At 44.6% G+C, this 16177-nt stretch overlaps 1 protein-coding gene across 1 annotated transcript; it reads right to left on the bottom strand.

The window, feature by feature from the left end:
- LOC111219329 (zinc fingers and homeoboxes protein 3-like) lies at positions 1 to 15326 on the bottom strand. The gene is made up of 7 exons (XM_022741964.1): positions 15098 to 15326; positions 7741 to 8651; positions 7528 to 7635; positions 5836 to 7431; positions 4408 to 5145; positions 1889 to 2171; positions 1 to 488 (listed from the first exon to the last, which is right to left on the bottom strand). The coding sequence occupies exons 2-7, from the start codon at positions 8482 to 8484 to the stop codon at positions 478 to 480; spliced, it is 3480 nt and encodes a 1159-aa protein (XP_022597685.1). The 5' UTR covers positions 8485 to 8651; positions 15098 to 15326; the 3' UTR covers positions 1 to 477.
- Positions 15327 to 16177: the final 851 nt, after the last annotated feature.

Raw genomic sequence — 16177 nt, 5'->3', positions numbered from 1 at the left:
TCGCCTTTTTTTTTTTTTTTTCTTTCTTCCTTTCTCCCATTCCAGCAGGCAGGCAGAACAAACACGGCAGAAAAACACCTCGCCCCTCCCTCCACCACCTCCACTCCTGCACTTCAGTTTCTACTGGAACTTCCTTCTGAAGGGAAAATGGCGGACAGGAGGATATTGGAGAGGGTGTGTGTAGCAGGGGGGTAGACAAAACAGGGGGAGGGCAGGGAGAGTGGGTGGGTGGATAGATGGATGGATGGGGGGGAGGGAGGTGGGTGTTAGTGGCTTTAGCGTCCATCTCACGTAGCGGGGGAGGTCATGTCAACCTCTAGGGGTGTGAGCGAGAAGGAAAGAGGGATGGGTGGGGATGGTTTCAAGGTCCAATTCCATCCAGTGATCCTGTTACAACCGCATCTGCCATCTTTTACTCAGACTCCCGACACAAAGACCACCTGCGTCGTGAACTCCATCCTCAAACAAAAGCCCTCTTCAGTCTGTTCCTGTAGCAATTAAACAAAAAAAAAATTTAAAATCCATTAGCCAGACAACACACTCCAGAAAACATGTATAAATTTTCTTCAAGATTATACAGTGCGCTGGTGTCGGACATGTATTTGTTTGAAATAAATACCTGTCACAGCGCGCCTCATTACTCATAATTATGATCATTTTGTTTTTGTATGTTCCACTTTACACTTCTGTGTCACCCGAGAGACAATTACACACATTACTGTGGTGACTCATCCCTATTTAACACCATTTAACAACCAGCACCAGCCAAAAAAAAAGATAGATACAAGATAAAAACTAAGCATTTCCTTTTTAAGCCTAAATACTTCCTTACTTTATTTTATAACGGGTCTGATTTAGGGCTGCAACAACTGTCACTTAATTGATTAGTTGAATGTGATTGTCCAAATTAATAGATACATTTAAAAAATGCCAAAAATGATCCAGTTCCAGCTTCTGAAATGTGACAATTTGCTGCTTTTCTTTGTCATATGTGTAATCTTGGGCAGTAACACATTACTAAGTGACATGTTACAGTAACGTGATTACTTTAAAGTCATAAGTAGTCTAAGTGATTACTATTTGAAATTCAGTAGATGCAGAACAGTTGGTAATCCCATAATTTGGGGGTTGACTTGTTTGTTACCGAGTTTAACTGAGGGCTGATATGAATGTGGTTTGTGTGCGGTCTGTCGGGATACTGGTCCATGACATGTTTGTTGTGAGGGGAGGGCAGTAGCTTCTACAAAAGGAGGACATGTGTCTCCAGGTAGTCTCAAAGTTGTCATCTTTAAATTTTGTGTGTTCCTGCCTGTCTGATGTGGAAAATATTAACCACAGGTTGGAGGGTGTATAATTGCGAGCTATGTGCAGTCACTAAGGCAAAGTGAGCTGCTGGATGGTCAGTAAAAACCTTCAAACTGAGGAGCTGCCTGCTCGTTAAACTTTCTCATCTTCTGTTGCATGTGTTAAATACAAAATATGCGACGTGGGTGTAAAGGAAGTGAAGTACTTTCAAAAGGAGTTAACGACAGTAAAGTAACAAGAAATGGAACATATGACTTTTGCTGCTGAGTAATTAGTAAAGTGATGTGATTACTTTGTCAATGAGTAACGGGTAACTGATTAGATTTGATGAATGAATATCTTGAGGTTTTGAACTCTGTCGGACAAAAGGAGCATACTGAAGACATCACCTTGGGCTCTGAGAAATTGTGAATGCCATTTGTTCTTTTTATATTTAATACATTAATCAAGAAAATAATCAATGATTAAAATAACAGCCCTAGTATGGTTGCAGTGTGTTTTACTCTACCGAGTCAATCTTATGGGATTTTACTACTGTACTACTGTATGTATCACACTAAAGACTAAAACTCGTGAAGACTACCTTTAGTAGGATTCACAGTCTCTTCAGTTTTGGCCTCCTCTGCTTCTGTTGCGACGCCACACACCGACTGCTCCATTTTCTCCTCCGTTCCTCCTCCTGGCTGTGACTCCAGAGGGGAGGATCCTGTTGTTTGTGGCTCGGCTGCCACACCTGGTGCTACTGGTTTTGGTTCTGTCGCATCAGAATCAGCAGTTTGTTCCATGTGGGGCGAAGCTGCCTTGGTAGAGAACCAGTGTCGAACCAAGTCCGTTGTTAAACCACTAGCCTGAGCCAGTTCCTGCAGCTGTGTGGAAAGAATCGTCCATGTTAGTTCAAAGCTCCACATCAAACGGACGGGCAATGACGAGGTTTGGCCCGTTCCATTTTGATCACAAATTTTAAAAGACCTCATTAAATCACAGGATATGGGTAAATGGTGAAAACATAGTGTAATTTATAAGCGAAGAGTAATAAAATTAGCATACTGCCTCATGATGTCAGCTACACAGCAGTATCTATCTAAAGTTAATTAGCCATCTTATTATTTATTATTAATTCTATACAATGTAATGCAATCCAGCACAAGATCTCCGCCACATATTCTTCCTTTACAAAACTTATAATGGCCAGTTATTCTTCCAAGGTATTAATTCAGCCATATATTTATTAATGTTTATTACTGAGGTGGTAATCAATGGTGGTGCAGGACTGCATTACACTGAATATTCTTCCTGCCATGTGTTTCCAAGTGGTGACCTCTCTGAATGTTATCATCCTTGTGAAGGTAGGATTTATGACCCAGCTGTTGTATTGGCTGGCATTAGATGTTACCTAACGAAGCGGTCGCTGAGTGTATTTTCCAGAGCAATTTATCTCCAGACCAATATATTAATGTTGTACCACTGATGCACAGAAAATATAATGTAAATACTGGAAAAATATTTTACATTCCATCCTCCTTGATCTTGTTTATCCTACCATGATCAAGACACGCCTTTCTCTTTCATTTTACCTAATTTTTAGGTTTGTTTCTATTTAATATGAGCTATGAACTTTATGTATGTGCAAATTTACTCAGCACTAAAAAAAAAACACAATGTACATGTGCTCTAATCATCAAAACCTGAATGTAGTCAGAGAGACACTTGGATGCATTAGACAAAATCAATAACGGATGTTAATATGTTAATACTAAGAAGATAAACAATGTCGATCACAATATTATATCGCTGTGTCCTAGACTATCATCTGTTTCTCTATTATCACCTGGCTCTAAAATATAAATTAAAACAGTTTTCTCAGAGAAAACCCCTAATCACACAAACAAAAAATTTACCAGCGCAGAATAATCAGAGAAAATCTATCAACTTCTTTCTAACTTCATACTTCGTATTGTAGTTGCTCAAACTCCTATGTTTGAATTCTAGTGTTGTTTTACTTGTCTGTACCACACGTCTGTTTTACACTTCTTCGCTGTTATGACACTTTAGAATTTCACAGCGTGGGATCAAATAAGTTGTTATCTGACATACAGTGGCTATGCCAAAATGAATAAATAATTAAATAACTAAAAACGTGTATGCTTCTGATGCACACAAATCAACCGAAGTGCCACACAGCATAAAATGAACATAGCTTAATAAAACACGCATGCTCTGAGTGCTACGCCTCCAACAGCACATTGATATTTTCACTCAAAAGAACAAACTGCTTCATAAACAAGCTGTTTTGACATCTGCAAATTGCAGGGAAATCCCATGCACTGAGTCCTGAGTATAAAAAAAAAAAAACTTCAGTATTGTATAGCTGACAGTTGTGCATTTTGACTAAAATTCTGACACAACCAAGTAGCTTGCAGATGTCTCTGACATTTCTGAACCGGCACGCCCTCCTCAATGTATGAATGGCGTACGGCGCTGAAGTCTAGCACAAAGTGGAATATGTATGTTAAACTGTGTCTTTCGAAAATGATGCAGTTTAAAGATACATTTTCATGTGATACTCAGGTGACTTTTCTCTACGCAGTCAAAGAGCCGGTCACATTGAAATAATTGATAGAAGTTAAAGTCAGAAATCAGTGAAACACAGCGAAAAAAATTGGTGAATTTGTTTCAAACTGATTAAAAAAAATAAATAAATAAATAAATAAATCAATCATATTAATAAATGATAATGATACACACATGCATCTAGGAAGTGAAATTCGGGGGGGGGGGGGTGTATGTTATCACTTGTGTGGCCACAAAGTCATTTGCATGTAAACCCTCAAAATAACTTCTGCTTAACACAGGAAAACAACTGTGGCTTTAAGAAAAGTGCATGAATGTTCCAAGGAGTAAAAAAAGTAATAACAAGAAACTTTATGGAGCAACTTGTTACCTAGAGTAAAAGCATAACATAAAACAGAGTATTAAGACTAAAATCCATCCTGGTCTTTTATTATAGCAGCACAGATTATTCATCTGCCTCTCAGGCTTCAGTTGTTCAGAGCCACTGAACTTCTCTAAGAAAACAAGTAAACTACTTGTTGTCGTCAATACCTGTGACTCCTCGAGGCTGCCGTGGACGTCGAGGTGGGCCTGGAGAATCTCTGCGTTCCCTTTCTGGAGATCCTCCTCCAGAGCCGTGGTCTGATATGACTCCAGCCACTTCAGTTGGCCGTTCTTCTGCACATAGCGGCAGTCCCCAAACCAGCGCACTACTTCAGGTCTGGGCAGTCCAGTACCTGAGATGAGTTCATCATACTGAGTAGCGCTGGGCCACTGGGTTCGGGCGTAGACTTGTTTGAGCAGGTGAAGCTGATCTGCTGTCTTCTTACCTCGGATGGCTGTGGGTTTGGGAGAGTGGGATGGTTTGTGTGTCGGGGTGGAGGATTGGGGTGGTTTGGGGGTGGAAGATGGGGCGGGGCCTGGGGAGGACGCAGGTGTGCCGCTGGTTTGAAGTGGTAGAGCAGGGCTATCCAACCCTTCCCCCTCCGCTTTGCCATTGGCCTCCGTCACCTTCAGCATCTTCAGATTAATTTTAATAGGGTTGACTTTCAGTTCTCCTGAAGCGTCCTCTCTTTGTCGTTCCTCCCCTTCTACCTCCATCTCCCCCTCCTCTTCTCTGACTGCGCGCTCTGCCTCCTCTTTCTTCTTCTCAGCTGCCAATCTCTTCCTCCTCTCAGCAAACCAGCCATGGATCTCCCTCCTGGTCATCTTGGTCTCAGATCGCAGTCTGTCAACTTCTTCACCCGTTGGGTCAGTGTCCTGGGCAAAACTGGCCTCTAATGCCTTTACCTAAACATGACACAGGTATTGACAAGGTCAGTGGCTTGGAGGAACTGAGTAGAACTAAACAGAGGGATTAGCTGATCAAATAGAAAATTAATTTGCAACACTTGTCAAACAAAAAGACCAAAACATTTTCTGGTTCCAGCATCTCCACTGTGAGGATTTGTTGCTTTTCTCTGTTATATCTCACTGTAAACTAAATTATTTTGGGTTTCGGACTTTTGGTCGGACAAAACACAAAATGTTAAGATGTTACCTTGGCATCAATACATTTCTGATGGGCATTTTTCACTATTTTCAGGCCTCATATAAATTACATGATGTACTGGTTAATAGCCACTGATTTAGCATTGCTCTCCTATAACTCAGTCAAGCTCACAATGGACTGACAATTCAGCAAAACCAGAGATACCATCTTTTTTTACACTACACTCAACTGCAAACAGTTTGGTCAGTATTCAGCTGTGTTGTACTTAGCGGCTAATGTAGCTTCAAACTGCTATCTCACTTCTTTCCAACTTCAAACCCCCCAGATGTTTTTCATTTTCAAACTTGTCTTCAGCTAAATAACACTGGTGTGAAGTTGTCTGATTTTTTTTTTTTTTTTTCTGATGAATTCAGACTTTGTGCAAACCTGAACAACCTGTTCAACATTTTATGCCCATGACTTGTTGCACACAAAGGGCAGATTCTCACCTGGTGGGGTTCTCTCTCCTTGTAGCGGATAGCTGTGAAGTCAGGAGAAGGTGGTCTGGGGAGTCGGCGGGAAGGTGTGGTGGGTGAGGTGGGAGTCTGTGTTGCAGTTGGACTCAGAGGTGCAGAGCTGTGCTGGGGTGTTTTTGCACCAGAGTTGCTGCTGTTTTCTGAGAGGTCGACAGGGTTGACACTGCCAGCGGTGCCACTCCCTGGTGTACTCGAACCACTCCCTGGTCCAGCTGCAGTGCTGGATTTAGTCTGCGCACCTGTGCTGGTGCGTGAACCTTTGAGGTTGCGAAAGTGGTACCGCCGGTCACTGAACCACTTGCGGACTTCTCGTACTGTGAGCCCGGTAAGAGCAATGAGGCGGTCCACCTCCTCCTGGTCGGGAAACTGGCTTACCTGAAAACTGTCCTTCAGAGCGTTGAGCTGCTCTTGAGACTTCTTGCCCTTGTAAAAGTTGGGGTCGAGGAATGCGTTAACAGGTGTCCTGGAGCCGGGTGTGCTGCTTGAAGGCGCTGCAGGAGAGGGGGAGGAGGATTTGGATGCAGGGGAAGACGCATCCTCCATTTTGATGGTTGGAGAGTCACTGGTGGTGGGGTCAACATCGTCTGTGCTTGCGTTATTTGTGTTATTTTTGTTATTTTTGTTGCTGCTACCATTAGTATCTTTGCTCCGCTGTCCTTCACTGCCTGCCTTGCTGTTACTGTTAACAGATTTGCTGTCTATGGTGTTTTTGCTTTCTGTGGTTACTTTGTTGTCACTCTGCACGAGGCTGGTGTTGCTGGCTTTGCTGATATCAGTGTTCTTAGCATTTACATGGCTGGTAACATTACTATTGGTCTTGTCATTGCAGTCTGCATTAGCACTTCTGTGTTTACCATTGACAGTGCTCACCCTACCATTACCATGATTACTGCTTCCAAGACTAAGGTTGATGACACTAGCTTGACTGCTACTAATAATGCTGCTAGTGCCCCCTCCCCCACTCCTACTACTATTGCTGCTGCTAATGATGTTGCTCCCAGTGCTGCTGCTGCCCACCGTCCCCACCACCATGCTGACGCCTTTGTCTGCCACCAGGGCTGCAGCAGGTCGGGCCTGCATCATGGGGCGAGCTGCTGCCTGCGGCTTGGGTGTGACAGCCAGGGCCACAGGAGCACTGCTAACCTGGATACCGTTGGCCATTACAGGCTGTGTGACGATTACCCCTCCTTGGCTGACAAGAGATCCCTGCAGGATATGAGGAATCCCAGTGGCTCCCAGTGACGCAGGCAGGACTGTGATTGTGTGCTGGGCTGGGCTGTGGTGACTCTGTGTGTGGCTCTGCGAGCTGGAGGGCGCTGTCTGAATGATGGTGTTGAACATCTTCCTCCTGGCCTCCTCGATCTCCTCAGGAGACCAGCTGATGCCTTGTTTAAGTCTCTGGGCTGTGAACCAGATCTTAATCTGCTCTTCAGGGAACTTTGTGACCACAGTCAGATAGCAGAGCTCAGCCTTTGTGGGGTATGGGAACTTACTGAAGGAGGTCTTCAAGAAGGAAGAGGAGTCCATGGAGGCACTGTAAGTAGGGATGCTGCTCAAAGGAATCATCACCTGGTAGAGAAAAATATGAAAACGAGAGCAGGAGATTATTATGTTATTTAATATAAAGTTAACAGTGGTACACAAAATACAAATAAAAACAATTACCTTGGGGAGGTTTTTGGAGGAAGATGACGAAGAAGTGGAGGAAATATTTGAGGAGGCTGTGATTGGTGCAGATTGATGAAGGCCTCTGCTTTGAACCACTGAGACCACCTGTAGAAAACAGATTTAAAACAATCTAAATAATATAATCTAAAAATCAAAACAAACCTTTCCAAAACAGTCAAACTAAAAAAAAACAAAAGAAATACCATCTACCTGTGTGATGGGGGTCTTGAGCATCGGTAATGCTCCAGAGCCATTGACTATCTGGATTGCTGAGGGCAGCGTGACCTTGGTGGTTCCATTGTGAACTATTGTGGGAACATGGGTGACCGTCACTGCAGCAGTCTCTTTTCTCTCGACCTCTCTGGAGGAAGAGATGGAGTGAGGGTCTGAGGAAGACTCATCAGACACTGGGTGAGACACTACTATCCGTTTAGGCTCTGATTTGCCCTTCAGCATCCTCATAATTGGCGTTTTGGTGATGGAAATCTCACTGTCCTTCCCTGACTCTGTCCCAGTTATAAGATTCTGCTCCACCACAACCCTCCTGTCCCTCCTCCTCAGCTGTAAAGTGGTGTTCAAAGTGCTGGGGTGAACCCTGGCATTGTGCAGGGCCAGCCCTTCAAACTTGGGCGCTGAAACCCCACAGCACACACAAAAGAAGCTGGGGTCGGCACGGAAGTCTGGGTGCCCGGTGTACACGTGATCCAAGAACAAGTTAAGGTCATGGGTTTCAAAGTTACAAGGCTTACAGGTGTAAGTGCCAGCACCGTCTTTGACAGCATCCCCTGCCTCTAGTTTGGAAGACTCTCCAGGATCTAAGGGGCTATGTCTGCCCCCTCCAGAAATCCTGGACTGACGGAGAAGAACAGGAGAGTCCTGTTCAATTTCCTCTGGCGGGCGTATGATCTTGCTAGGTATCATACAAGGAGTAGTAGACTTCCTCTTGCTGGCCATGGTGTGATCACGAGGTGGGGAGGGTTGGTCAAATGGCTGTGAATGGGGTGTGAGTGGGAATATAAGTTGTTTCTCGATGACTATAGACCAGGCGTGGGGGAAGGAGGACGGTGGTACTTGTCCATAGGTCCACTTGCAGTTCTCACTGCAATTTTGAGGTAAAAGACCTGGAAAAGAGAGGAGAACATGTTTTAGTTCAAGTCATCAATCACCATACAATACGATACACCTGTAATTTGTTGAGTAGATTTGCATGAAATGTTTAATTTTAAGTGCAAATGAGGGCAGAGATGGGAGAGTGAGAACAGACTGTGAGGAGAAGAAATAAGATGGGATATCTTACACTCTTCAGTACAAGCTGGTTTCCTCTCAGCTGGATGAAAATCATGCACGGCTGGATGTTTTCAAGTCAAATATCAACAGCATAAGTAAAAATAAGGCCTTGTGAAAAGATTCAGCTGAAGTCCTTAAAATCCAGAGTTGCTTGTAAATCTTTAATTAAAAAAAAAAAAAAAAAAAAAATCAAGTCTTCTCCTCAACTCTCATGGCTATCTCCTTTTGAGAGGGCATTCAAACAAGCGCAGTCTGCTTCTTCACTAAAGGCTTTTTGGGAGAACTCCTGTCTTACCCCCTTCTTTCCCCTCCCCCACACAACTCTGTCTCACTTCCCCTCGTTCAGACACACCCCCACAGAGAGAGCACATTCTGTATTTTTTTTTTTAATCCAGTGTCTGTAGCTTCACTGAACACCTTCATAAAAAATTGCCACAGAAATAGTCCCTTGTAAATGTGTTTCTTTTGATAGGGTCTACTTGACAATTGTGCAAGTGGGTGGTTCAACAGATATTACTTGGAAAGATGGTGTTCTCACCCAACAATGGTACAGTCAGCACAGACAGAAACACACAAATCTGCACATGAATATGAATCTTGAAATTTTCAATTCACCCTCTGATCCCCTGTCTCCATACAAAATGGCGAAGCTTCCTGTGGAGGAGTTTTCCCCTCCCTCCTTCCTTCGCTCCCTCTCTCTGACAGAGAGGTTGTGATGCAGCATTGGAGGACAGCTCTAGGGCAATTGCTCTCCCAATCACTCTGCACCGACATGACACCTCACGCACAGAGCAGCAAAAGCTCACAAAAAGTTCAAAGGCTTGCAGAAGTTCAACAGGAAAACCCTTCAAACCTCTGAACGTCCAGCACCTCCCTATGCAAAGACATTTTATTGACAAAACCAAACGCAGCTTTTCTAGTAGAGCGCCCCAATCTAAAATAATCTTGCCTTTCCTATGCACAAATGGAGCAGTTCAATGCAAATATAAATGTGCCTGAGACTAGTTTCAGATTCAGTGCAACCTCTTTGTGCAATATGCTGCTGCAGCACCACCACCATCTCTCTCGGGTGACCAGAATACTTCAAGTCAGTGTCACCATACAATAAATCTGGCCTTCTCCAATTGTTCAACAGCAAATTATTTCTCTCGCTTATGCCCACAAGCGCACACACAGACAGCCTTGCTTTGCTACAGAAAGGTTATGGTACATTAGCTCAGAGCCCAGTTAACCCTCACAGGACTGGGGTGTGACAGATGCCCTTTCACACACTAACCGAGCAAAGGTATACAGAGTTCACTTTTCAGAAGCATACAACCTCAGTTCCAGTTTGAGTCAAGAAGAGTAACTTCATCTTCAGTTCATCGTCAGTCTACATATCTCACTAACTTTTAGTGTTGATTTTTTTCACATCAACACCATAAATAATCAAACAATGGAATTCTTTATTAAGCCTGTGATGAAAACCTAATCGTATTCTGCGCATCTTTGTCTGATTTTCATCACTGACAGATCCCTCTCTTTGGGTCAGAGTGCGAGGGGTTAACAGGAAAATGAAGTTTGCTACTGTGGAGGGAACGTGATGCCCCTTGTACCCCCGTGCACCCCCCAGAGAGAGTAACTGCCCTTGGCTGGGGCTGTTGTGCACCCCTCCTACTCCCCTGCCATTCAGTTCTGCATCAGGGGGCACTGCTCTGCCAAGGCAGGCTGGTCACATGACCAACACAAAGGCTTATGGGTGGGCAGTCTCAGCCATCCATCACGTGGTTCTGTTGGGTGTGGGTGGGCAAGCGAGAGGAGAGGGAGAGCGAACGGGAGAGGATGGTGGGGGATGGGCAGCCGGTTTGGGGTGAGGAGGCGAGTGAAGGAGGGGTGTTAACTGTCGTGGAGGAAGCACTGAGGTGTTTCAGTGAGGAATTTTCTTCCCTGATACCCCCCTCCAACCAGCCAACACCGTCCCACCCCACCCTGCCAACCCCCGCTCCTCAACGCCCCCTTCTTGCTCCAAACTACAATCACACACTCCTTCCCTCTCTCCCTCTCCCTCCCTCCCTCCCTCCTCGCTGTACTGCAAAGCCTGGAATGTTCCAACCCGAGCTCTTCAGCCAGTGGACATAACCTGGAGTTCAGCTTCAGTGTCTCTATGTGCACGCACATGCATTTTAGTGCCTCATGCAAAATAATTACTCAAACTAAAAAAAACAAAACAAAAATAAAAACACATAAGGTGTCAAAGTATAAAATCCCCTCATTCAGACAAACAGACATTAAGACTGATACACTGTGCTACAATACCAACAAAGTTTGCAGTTTACACCCTGATAGCACGAGAGAAATCAAAACCACAACTGTGTGTGAAACACAGTTGCAGAGTTTAGCCTCAGCAAGGGGAGTAACCAGCAGAGACCCACAGGCCTCATACAGGTGAGGACTGAAACAATGCACAATGCAAGCTGAGCTATTATTGGTGAGTCCAAATGGGCAAGCTCATGTCTCAGCAATGCCAGGCTGAGATGAGTTCTGTTGACTCACTGGTATGAGTGCGTTGGCCAGTAACTTTAATTTGAATGTAGCACATACGTTGACTGACCATGTGGTGATGATGGGTTTGTGTCTGTTATATGTGTCAGCATTTGCATGTGTGGGTTTCCTGTGAGATACAGAGTGTAGAAAAGGGAGGTGGGGGGGTGGGTGGGGGCGCATGTGTGCTTGTGTTTCTGTGTTTCTGTGTGTATGTGGTGTGTGTGTGTATGTGGTGTGTGTGTGTGTGTGTGTGTGTGTGTGTGTGTGTGTGTGGGGGTGGCTGCCTGCATGCCTGTGTGCAAGGCTTGTTTACTGAGGTAGTGAGGCTGCCATTTTTCCTGTCTGTGAGAATCAGATATCTCCCAGTGACACACAAAGACAATGTTTTTGTCCTCCTGGTTCATAACCTATATTATCTATGCCTCGTCAATGGCTCAGCACAGCATGACCTCCTTTCATCCCCTAGCCTGACTCCTGTCTAGGCCTGGGCTATATCCTCTGAGTACAGGCCAATTATAGCACTCACACACACTAGAAATCCTACCGCTTGGTCACAAAGTGTAGCTGCATGCCAACTTAACTTCTCATCTCATCACCTAGCCAAGAATACAGGTGTAATGCTGATATCTGTGTACGAACTGTTCTCTTCACTCGGACATAGAGTAGGTGTACAACATAGGCAGCCCTTTCCTTGTTTGCTCCATTTCTTGTTACTGCTCTCGTCTTTTTTCCTCCCTCTTCGCCTGTCTCTTCACCCTCACTCCCCCTCCCTCTTCCAATAGTCTCTTCACCCTCTGTCTTCCCCTCCCTCCCTCCCACCGTTCCTTCTTCTCCTCCCTCTCCAAGCAAGTTTGGCCCAGGGAGACAGGTCGGCAGCGCCACTGGTGTGTTACTGTCCCCATGGCAACCACCTCCTACCCTCTTTCTCTCTCTCTCTCCCTCTCTCACCAGCTCATTTCTCTAAAGCACATGCGTGTGGGTAAACACGCACAAACATGGTTACTCAGATGCACACACACACTACTCTTATACCATCCAGTCCTTGGCTCTAGCGGAGCTTGTTTGTTCCATACACCCCTGTGAGTGGTATTTGGAGAGTCCCTGCCCTGCTCCTATTTCAGTGCCTCCCTCACGCGGTGTTGATGTCTCCCAGCTAGGTGCGGTCACCGTCGTCAAGGCACACTATTGGTCAGAGCTGATGGCGTCTCTTCCTGTTAACTCAGTGCCCGAGTCCCCTGTCCAGACATCTGCTTGGGCCACTGCTCTCTGTGGCTCTTGTGTTTGGCCTGTAGTGGCCTGAGGCATGCAGGCTTCTTGTATTCACTGTAGGCAACGCAGGCATGGATACATAAACACGCCCGAAATCCTGGCAGATGCTATCTCTTTCAGAGAGAGAATTGAAGAACCACCTCTGTCCCCCAGTGTATTCAAGATAATTATCAAGTCTGCACCAGGAGACAAACCCTTTGCCATCTACGAGTCAGTTCAAAAACACAAACTCTGTGCTTTTTTGTCCTCTGTACACAAATTCTTTGCCTTGTTTTCTTTTAACCCAAAACACAAACACTGTGCCAGTTACTTAATTTACTCCCACCTTAAACAGACATGGCTCCAGCCAAGCACCTCCTGTCAATCAACTCATTCACTCATACCTCTGCTGACAACCACGGCTCACCACTCTAAATGCTTACATGTTTTGTTGAGTCTGAACTCCTCTCCATTCCCGTTTTAATTCTTTACACAACATTGGCAACATTAAGAAAACCTCTAAGACAGCATTCCTACAGTGTCATTCCATCTGCTCCTGAGTCCCATCTGGGCTGCTCTCAGGTCAGGGAGTGGATGGCTGCGTGGGATGCAAACGGCTGCATTGCTGTGGCCACTGCCAGTGCACGCGTTAAAACTGGGTTGCTGAGAGGGGAGGGAGAGAGAAATGGCGGAACACCATGCTCTGTGCTGTCCAACCTAAAATGGCTGACATCACAAGCTGTTAACCAGCCAAGCAGAGCAAGAGGCTACTACTGCTGCTTCTGCTGCTGGCGACCCAAACCTACTCGCTCTGGACGTGTGAGAGGATCACACTGCTCTCCCCCAAGACTGTGAAAAGGCTCTTGAGTAGCAGCCGACTCTGTTTTTGTGGTCATACTTGGTAGAGATCTGCAAGTAAATCGTCATTACACGGGTCAACAGAAAAGAGACGAAACTGACTGATGAAAAGTCATTACAGAAGGACTGACGCACAGAAAGGATCCCTCACTTTCATTACAACATCTGCTAATCATGTGATGCTTAATGAGAAAACTAGTAAAGCAAAGCAAAGAAGATTCTCAATATGTGAAATGAACAAAAGTACAAGGCCAAAATACGATTTCAGTAAGTGCTGTGCTGATGAATCCTTTCATACAAAGCAGCTCAACCTGTATCAGCTGCAAACCTGAAAGTGAGGGGAAGACGAGAGAGGGAGAGAAGGAGAAAGAGAGGGTGGGAGGTGGTGATGGAGGAGGGGGGTGGGGGGTGGGTGAGTGAGACTATTCAATGAGATGTGCATGCATTGAGCTTCAAGCCATCACCACAGAACACAATGGAAATACAGCAAGATGAGGCACAACAACAAAATAATAATAATTACAATATAATAATAATACATATAATATCAAAACTTTTGTTCAGCTGTTTCAAACAGCTGAGATCGACTATTTCTTGTATCCAAGAAAAAGTCTGATATAGCCAAACTTGTGATCATTAACAACACTATGCAAACTGTTTTCTTCTGAGAGTAAAAGGCGGTACTGTGGATGATAAATAAATAGCTGGATTAAGCTACATGTCTATGCCTGGGACTCACGTGGGCATCAAACACAAATTAGCTGTCTGGGAAAGCTTTGCTCTAATCCCTGGAGTCACACACACTCATGACAACACTGACATGATAAATAACCAAGGCAACAGTTTGAAAACAGGCAACAAGGAATAAAGCATGAAATCTGATTATAGTTTATGAAAAGTGTGGAAGTCTTGATTTTAAACCAAAGTCTGGTAACACAAACGTAACATTTTATTAGATCCTGACAAAAATTAAAAAAAAAAAAATATATATATAGGCTATAAATATATGTAGCCCTATTAACACACGCTTGTGGGTAAACCACAGTAAATTACTTTACAATGTTCATGGGGCAACTATGTAAAACAATATTAGTTTTAACTGATATGGGGTCAAAGTGATTTCTAACTTCATTCATAGCGTAAATTGAAGAAATGGGGAATGCTGCCAGTTGCTAAGGCGAAAATCGTACGGGTCTGACTTTCAAATACACCGATATCTATTTACAACTACCATGAAAACAGTGTTTCTAAAAACGTGAATAAATAGCGGTATTTTGTGAAACAGCACTGACACAAAGTGGTTGCACTGTAACGTCAGTCCCTCAGCGCGGCGGCGTCAAATATTTCCGAAAATGATGCGTGTTCATCTTCCGCTCAAGTTAGGCGGAGTGAGTCCCAACTTAATGGGCTTGTCTACATTATATGTTAGAAACAGTAACCAATTCAGAGCGGAGGAAAAGGCAAGCCCCCAGCCCAAAAAAACTACTCTCTCTCCCCCCGTTGGCTGTCGCCATTTTAAGCAGGCGACGTGCAGCTGGCCAGCACTGCTGAGCCAAAGCGCAGCCCGCAAAGGTAAGGCTTCACAATAGCTCACACAAGTTTGGGAAAGGCGAAACACTTGTATTAATGTGTATCATAAAACCACACTCACCTCGCCTTTTGTCGGAGCTCAGTGTATGCAGCGCAGGATTTAAAAAGTTTACAATGATATGGGCTCAGTGGAGCCAGAAACTGACGTGAGGTTTGGGCTTCACTGATGGCAACTTATAGGTGTAAGCCCCCTCTGTCCATCGGCTGGTGATAAACGTGACACTGGAGCCAGACCGGTCCCTACAACGACCCCCTGTTTTTGCGCTTGTTTATTTCGAGTGGCTCTCAGTGTTAAAGCAGGCGGTGGAGGGGAGGAAAATACGACGGACCTACCGAGGGAAGAGACGGACACGTGACGCAGACGTCACTGACGGTGGAGTTGGCGTGAGAGCTCGAGCTCCGCCGCGCAGAGAGCAGAAGTGAATCAGACATCCCGTCCTGACTTTGACCCAACACAACAGGGGGGGGATAGAGGGGTCGCGGTCAAGTTTTCATAAGGGATAAAACCGTTCAAAGTCCCGGTTGAAAGTGATGTTACAGCTACTCACACCTGTCCCCTTCCCAGGTGACCTCTCTTAAAGAGATAGTACACACATTATGTCAAAAGTTACCCTGCATTTACCCCCCCCCAAATCAACAAACGACCACTAGAGAAAACACTTAAAGCTAATATACAAAATATGCATAGATGTCAGTTCATTCAGTATCACAGACATGTGGGTTAATCAACCGGCTGCTGGTCATGAACCTTCACACCATCCATCTCACAGTATCACAAGCCTGCAAACATCAGATGAAATCTTACAGCGATAGAAATGTATCCTAAAATGTCACTAAGTTAAAATTGTTAAGTTTAGAGAACTCATGTTGTGCCTTCATCAGCTTCTTTGTTTCCATCGAAGCAGCTGTCCTGACCCAGGGGAAAAAATCAGACTTTCGAAAAACCCAGCTGACACACACTGAACCTGGGGCTGTTTTGGGGTCTGGGACATGTTTAAAATCCTCATAGACAGGAAGAGAAAAATATTTATTACATAAACTCGACTTAATAGTGTTCAAGTAAATGCTGAATTGCTGAATATAATTTTTTATAGACAAATATGTTTTATGTATGTTTATTATGAAAGGGCCAGAAAGTCAT

This window comes from Seriola dumerili, unplaced genomic scaffold, assembly GCF_002260705.1.
Source record: "Seriola dumerili isolate Sdu_G_001 unplaced genomic scaffold, Sdu_1.0 BDQW01000057.1, whole genome shotgun sequence".
NCBI classification, from domain to species: domain Eukaryota; kingdom Metazoa; phylum Chordata; class Actinopteri; order Carangiformes; family Carangidae; genus Seriola; species Seriola dumerili.
The sequence above is the reverse complement of the archived record's forward strand: the minus strand, read 5'-3'. Positions and strand labels throughout refer to the sequence as shown.